This window comes from Apis dorsata, unplaced genomic scaffold (genome assembly GCF_000469605.1).
Source record: "Apis dorsata unplaced genomic scaffold, Apis dorsata 1.3 scaffold_344, whole genome shotgun sequence".
Taxonomy (NCBI): Eukaryota; Metazoa; Arthropoda; class Insecta; order Hymenoptera; family Apidae; genus Apis; species Apis dorsata.
In genome coordinates this window covers 298,772-306,222 of record NW_006263611.1, presented here as the reverse complement: position 1 = coordinate 306,222, position 7,451 = coordinate 298,772, and the positions used below count along the sequence as shown (strand labels likewise).

At 22.6% G+C, this 7,451-nt stretch overlaps 2 protein-coding genes across 2 annotated transcripts in view; one reads left to right on the top strand and one right to left on the bottom strand.

Moving 5' to 3' along the window:
- The first annotated feature begins 2,525 nt into the window (after positions 1–2,525).
- LOC102673338 (39S ribosomal protein L19, mitochondrial) lies at positions 2,526–3,770 on the top strand. The gene is made up of 4 exons (XM_031511720.1): positions 2,526–2,550; positions 2,635–3,067; positions 3,150–3,425; positions 3,503–3,770. Exons 1-4 carry the CDS (start codon positions 2,526–2,528, stop codon positions 3,621–3,623), a joined length of 855 nt encoding a protein of 284 aa, XP_031367580.1. The 3' UTR covers positions 3,624–3,770.
- Positions 3,771–3,842: 72 nt separating this feature from the next.
- Positions 3,843–7,451, bottom strand: part of LOC102674527 (zinc finger MYM-type protein 3) — a 6,892-nt gene continuing 3,283 nt past the window's right edge. Inside the window, exons 4-14 of the mRNA XM_006618239.2 lie at positions 7,281–7,451; positions 6,835–7,188; positions 5,925–6,760; positions 5,632–5,855; positions 5,317–5,552; positions 5,057–5,243; positions 4,854–4,979; positions 4,650–4,771; positions 4,427–4,571; positions 4,271–4,370; positions 3,843–4,192 (exon numbers count right to left, since the gene is read on the bottom strand). The exon at positions 7,281–7,451 is cut by the window's right edge and continues 4 nt beyond it. Coding sequence (XP_006618302.1) covers positions 4,018–4,192; positions 4,271–4,370; positions 4,427–4,571; positions 4,650–4,771; positions 4,854–4,979; positions 5,057–5,243; positions 5,317–5,552; positions 5,632–5,855; positions 5,925–6,760; positions 6,835–7,188; positions 7,281–7,451 — 2,676 coding nt within the window. The 3' untranslated portion in view covers positions 3,843–4,017. The remainder of the gene's footprint in view (positions 4,193–4,270; positions 4,371–4,426; positions 4,572–4,649; positions 4,772–4,853; positions 4,980–5,056; positions 5,244–5,316; positions 5,553–5,631; positions 5,856–5,924; positions 6,761–6,834; positions 7,189–7,280) is intronic.

The window sequence follows — 7,451 nt, the reverse complement described above, 5'->3', positions numbered from 1 at the left end:
TTTTCAAATTTTTTCTTTTTTTTATCTGAAAACAAATATTTATAAATATTATATTATATAAAAATTTATAGATTTTGTATAATTTACTAAATTATTAATTTATTTACCAGAGAAAAATCTATAATTATGATATATAGATCAAAATTCGATTTAATATTTTTATATATTCTAAACAAATAAATAAATAATTATAATTTATAATATATTATAATTTTACTTTATATATCACATATCAATTATTATACTTTTCCTGATAATTAATAAATCTAATAATACATTACTCATTGAAATATCGTTAATTATATACTGTATTTTATATAGGAAAAATCACAGATAAAATATAAAATAGACCTAACTTTCACTATATTTTTTATGTCGTGCTTTGAGGAAATGAAATCTCTAAAATTCACCATCGTTTTAATATCATTTTCAATATTATCGAACGGTTTAAAATAAAATAGCAGTATTGATAATAGCTGAAATTGAAATTAAATTTTAATATAAAATTAAAAATAAGAAATAGAATAAATATTTTGTAAAAGTATATGAAGTACTGCATTTTATATATAATTATATTTATATAAGCTTATATAAATTATTATGAAAAAATTTATGATTATCTAAATATATCGTAAAATTGAAAATGCAATATATTTTATTATTTTAAAAAGATTAAAACATATTATAGTTTTAAAAAAGAAAAAATGAATATGAATATTCAATTAATATCGTTTGTCATCATGCATCAAAAATAAGAAAAATAATTAGTATAAGAAGAACAAAGATAGGTTAAAAATTGAAAAATCAACGACAATTTCAAAATGTTGCAAATAAAACATATGTATATAAAGAAAACAAATAATGAGATAAAGACAACATAGAAAATGATTATTTTCATATTTCTTGAATATTTAAAACATCTTTTGAAAAACAATTAAAAAATTATATTAATTTTCAATTCTTATTTTACTTTATTCTGTCTTTGAAAAAATATCTTTGGTATTCAAAAGATAATACTAACAATTAATTCCTATCTCTCTTTTCCACATTATTTGCTCTATATGTTTATATATATTTTATCTGTGGCACTCTGGAAATGGCGCTAAATCTCTAATTTTTAATAATATCTCTGTTTTTCCATTATTTGCTTTCTTTATTTTTAATTTATTACCATCGTAGCATAATTTCATCTTTTATTTAATTATATTTTCTTGAAAAAATAAAACGAAAATTTGGTCAAAAGTTTCTATTTCAGAATTTTTAGAAAAATTTTATATACTATTATTGAATTATATTCTCCTGATACAAATTGATTAAAAATTGATAATATTAAAAAAATATAATTCAATAAAGATAAAAAATATGCGAAATTTTTTCAAAAAAAAAAGAAATTTATATATTTATGTAAAATACTGTGAAATAGTTTTGCATATTTATCTATAACACTTTTTTGGTATTTTTAATTTTTTTGGATTTTAGTTTTTTCAGTTTAATTCTAGAGTTAATTAGGTTATATACTTCTTAAAATGCTGAAATTGACCATTAACTGAAATTGATATATCTCGATATTTTCTATAAAAAAATATTGATCAAGTATAAATCATGTAAATCGAAAAATTGTTAGTGTAGAAGAATATAATTATTTCTAAAAAAAATAATAAAGAGATTATGTTATATATGATTTCTTTATATTTGCTGCAAGATTATTTTATTTTTCTGTTTAAGAAATTCATATAATATTTTATATAGTATATCTGTTTACTATTGATAGCAATTAAATTAAAGATTTATGAATTTATCAAATATATTTTTTTAAAAACTGTTAATTTTTTGTAATTGAATTGAATTTAATATCTGCATCAGACAAATTTTTATATTTCTATAACGAAATCAGATTTTTATATCTAAATTTTATATCTAAATAAGAAAGTCATTAATTTTTCTTTTTAAAAATATATATTATTATATAATAGCTAATTAATCAATGATCATTTTAAAATATTTTATATTAATTATATTATTTTTTAATAATAATTATCATTAAAAAAATTCAAAAAATTTCATTAATTTGAATCTTTCTTTCTTATTACTATTTCAACAAATAATCTTAGATAATTGATTTTACAGATTTTTATTATTTTAAGATATAAATTATCTATTTGATCTGCTATATTATTTATAATTTTTGACAGAATTCCGTTATAATCAGATTGTTATTGCATTCTTGATAATTTATGAATGACATGAAAATAGTAGTGAAGAACTCCAGAAATTTGAACACAAAAATAGAAATATTTTAGTATAAAATAATTTATTATAAAATAATTTTTTGTATTTCAGAACATGTAATGTTTTGAAATAAATATTAGAATCTATTTTATTCCATTTTCTGTATAATACATTGTGATAGTGCCTCTGTCGGGAAAAATTTTAATTATAAAATAACCTAACAAAATTTATAAACAAGTATAAACATAAAAACATTGAAATATGATTATTTTTTCAAGATATTTATGTGATAAAATATGGCGAAAATTAACCTTTATAAAAGTATTAGGTATTTCCTATTATTATATTTTTAATCTTTTATTTATTATTATATTATTATTAATATAATTGTATTAACATTTTCAGATAAAGAATTTAAAGTTTTTTCAACTTTGAGACAAAAAACTCAATTAGAAGATAATAATAATTCTAAAATGGAAAATAATAAGTTAAATGATTCTCTATCTTTTGTAAATTATAGATTTATTTATCCTGAATTTTTACCAGATCCTAATCCATTATATCGTAACAGTATAAGAGAAAAATTAGAACGTATGGACATGTTGAGTAGAAGATCAGTTTTGAGTATTCCTGAATTTTATGTTGGTTCAATATTAGCAGTAACTTATTCTGATTTACATGCAAGTGAAAAAATAAATAGATTTGTTGGTATATGTATATTAAGGAAAGGTAGTGGATTAAGATCTTCATTTCTTTTAAGAAATGTTGTTAATGGAGAAGGTGTAGAAGTATCCTACGATTTATATGATCCTGCTATTCAAAAAATTGATTGTTTGAAGTAAATATAATTATTATATTATATTATAAATTAATTAAATGTAATTAAAATGTAATTTATTATAAATTTTTTTTATTTATAGATTGGAAAAAAGATTAGATGATGAATTACTTTATCTTAGAGATGCACCACTAGAATATAGTACATTTCCTTTTGATATGGAAATGGAATCAACATTTTCAAAATCTGTTCCAATTAATAAAATTAAAATTCCTCTTAATCCATTACCTTGGTCAGAGAAATGGGAACGTAAAAATCTAAAAGGAGTTAGAGATTTGATTGTTAATGAAAAACGCAGGAAAAAAGCAGAAGCTCATTTTAAACCATGGGAGAAATATGATTTGATGAAAACTTATAGGTGAAATTTGATAAATAAGTAATTATTTATTATTTTGAAGAAAATAAATATAAATATGTATTTTTATATTTTAATAGGGAAACTATTCCAGAAGAGGAACAAATTGAAATATTTTCAGATGTATATACAGAACTTCGTCACTTAGAAGTACAGAAGAGTATATTAAAACGCAAATATATATTAAAAAGACAAAAATGAACTACATAAATCTTTTTAAAATTATGAATAATATTTTTTCCAATTAAATATTATCTGTATATTAAAAAATGATATAATGTACATATTTTTCTTACATGATTTCTAATTATTTTGTAAAAATATAGATATACATATATAATTTATAAATATACGTATTGCCCATTTTCTTATAATAATAATTCATTTGGATATGTTTTAAACTGAGAGTTTTAAAAAAAATTATTAATAATACATTTTTTGTTTTATTAGGAAGTGAAAAATATACAATAGAAATTATAAAATTTGAAATGACTACACATCATCTTCGAACATTCTTATCTGATGTATAAGGAAACAATTATTTTTTGCATATTATTCGAATTAATTGAGAAAAGATAAATATACAAACGTAAAATTAGCTAGTTAACAATGCTACATTGATTTCTTTAACCATTTTAATACGATATAACATTTTTATGAGATGTTCCTTAGCCAATGGAGATGTTGAATACCATACTGGACTATCCGGTACACAACTTCTTTCTGGCAGTAAATAGAACACATCATTCCGTGTTTTAACACTCTCTGGACTAAAATACAATTGAATTAATATAATTATTACATTTATTTGAAATTTTTTTTCATAAAATAAAAATAAATAAACGTACCATTTAGACAAGTAAAATTCGTATAATTTAACTGGACACCTTAATGGATTTTCTTCATTTTCTTGTTGTTCATATACTTTTTTTTTACGTGAATTATTTCCTATAAAAAATATAATTTTATTATTTTTTTAAATATAGAAATTATTTAATACTTACCTAATGCTGATTGTGGTGGATAAAAACGAAGAAGAACATTTCTAGATCCTGGAACTTTTCCTGTTGTAGCAGGTTGTGCAGCAGGATTACGTTTCCAATGTTTCATAATGTGAGAAAATGATAATTGCATATGTTCTTCTACTGTCTGAATAATATCAAATTTTAATCATTTTAATATATAAATGTTAATATAAATATAATAAATCAAATAATATATACATACTACAAGATTAAAATGTTTAGTGTTAAAAAACATTAAAGTACTTAAAAGGACATGAGGGGAATGAGCACCTAATTGCTTACATTCCCATAAATGTTCTTCTTCGACCCTTGTAACAATGTATTCTACAAAAAATTTTATTAATAATATAATATAATTTATAATTTTTATAATTTTAATTAATTTTAAAAACAAAAAATAACTTACGTGCATCATTATAAAGAACAGAAAATTTTTTTGCAACTTCGTTTAAACAATCTGTAAATCTTTCATAATATGAATCCGTAAAAATATTGTCTATTCTGTTATTTTCAAATAAATACTGTTGAATTCCTGTAATATAAAACAATTTTAAATAATTAAAAATTTCTTTCAATTAATAACAATAATAATATAATTGCTTATTTTACCTAAACAAAGATAATATATTGTATCTGGAGCATATTCTGCTCCATTTGGTTTTCTAACTTCTTTCACAAAAAGACATAATGAATAATTTAATTCATCAGCTGTGAGTTGCAAAAGATCTGTTTTAAATAACTTCATTTTTCTCATTGGTGTACTTTGTTTTTCTAATTCAGTATTTTTTGCTACTACCTATTTTAAAGAGAATAAATGATTTTTAATCTTTATTAATTCTTAATTAAAATTAAATATATATTTAAATTACCCATTGCCTCCAAGCATTTACTCCGAACGTATATTTGAGTGCCATATTAGCATCTGGTTTTTCTATGGGTTCTATAATTCTTGGTTGAGGTGGAGGTTGAGGTTCAGGAGGTGGCATCAAAGGCATATCATTTGTACTAGATACACGTCTTCCTCGTTTATTCGGCGTAGATCGCGGTTTATATGGAACCATTCGTTTTCTTCCTCGAGTAGCAACAATGAGTCGTTCTGATTGAACTAAATGTTAAATAAATTTTTAATTATTATTTATTTTTCTATCGTTATTTTTTTTCTTTATATTATTTATTTTCATTACCATCATTTTCTATAGATGCATCAGATTGTGTCTGTGCTTGTGTAGCAGTGATAGTGTTTGGAGTTAAAGCAGCTTCTAAATCAACAGCTGGTTCATCCAATTCTCCAGTTGCCATTTTTAAAGCCATTTGTAACATATCATCACCAAATGTGTTACTAGAATCAACAGCTTCTGGACTAAAACCTCCACTATGTGAATGATCTCGATCACCAGTATCTTCATCTCTATAAAAATAAAAAAAAAAAAAGAAAAACAAAAAAAAAAATTTAATAAAAAATTTTAATTAAAATTACCTATCATCTGTAGAATCTGAATCAGTCTCATTAGTTTTTTTTTCTGTTGCAACCATTTCTGCCATCATAAGAAGTTCAGCTTCAAAAGGATCTGCTGGTATTTTTTCTTGTATTCTTTTGATTTCTTTAAATATTCCCTTAGCACTATTTCTCGTTGTAGGTATAAAAATAGGAACAGGAATCGGTAATGGAAAAGGTAATGGAATTGGAAAAGGCATAGTATACATATGCATTGGAAATGGAACATAAATTGGAACCGGTATCGGTACAACTGCCTGTTGAATTCCATCCGTTTGTGTAGCTTTTGTACAAGGATGTGGACGTACTGAAACTCCTTTTGTGTGCATTACAGGTTTACACTGAGTTGTTTTATTATGAATTTGAACTGGACTTGGTGGTCTTGTTATAATATGCTGTTTATAAATTACTTGTGGTGTCTGATTTTGACTAATAGCAACTGAAGGTACTAACATATTATTTACATTATTTTGTTGTGAAGTTGGACTGGATTGACCGTTTCCAATTGTAGCTAAACTTGTAACTGAAGAAATTACTGGCATATTCTTTTTGTTTTGTATATCATTAACTTTTTGATTATTAGAATTTGTGCTTCTTTGAGGTAATGTTCTTTTAGGCATACCGGTAGGTACAGGATCGTCACCTGTCGGTATTGTAATTGGAGATTTAGTATATTGAGCTTGAAAATTCATTACACAATGATATGAACAGAAATTTCGTATCGTCGCATCTGACATTGTTAAATGATATTGTGCTTGGGAAAATTCTTTGCAAAAATCACAATTGATTCGTTTTGCAGAAACTGCATTAATAGAAACCTATATAAAATTAAAAATAAATATAATTAATTTTATACATTATATAATATAAAAAATATATATTTATTTTATACCTGATATAATGTTAAACAATTTAAACTGCACATCATCATTACTTGTCCTGTTTTTAATTCTTTTTTGATCATATCAAAATTATATTTTTTTACTTTGCACCAATTACATGGAACAATTTTCCTATTAGTAATAATAAATATATTTAAACAAGTTTTAGAACAAAACATATGAGCCTCATTCTCATAAAAAACAACAGAACTTTTTTTATTAGGTAATTCAAAAAATTTTTTGCAAGTGGAACATTGATCAGGGTCAACCTTTTTTACAAATTTGAATGCTGCAAAACATGGTTCACTACATATAGCTACTGGATCAGATCTATCTATTTGAACTTCACAATGAACAATTTTTTCCTGTTATAAAAAATATAACTGTTTTTTAGAAGGTTTCTTCTATTGGACATGTATTAAAAATATAAATATAAAAAAAAGAAATGATTTCTTACTTCTTGACAAACACTGCAACATTTTTTTTCCATATTTGGAGGTTCAATAGAACTCATTTTTGAATATTTTTCCATGCAATCTTGCGTACAAAAATCTTTAAATTGGCCTTTATCACCAACTGGTGCAAGAAAACCTTCTGTACTAGAACTTATATCTTTTTGACAATAACT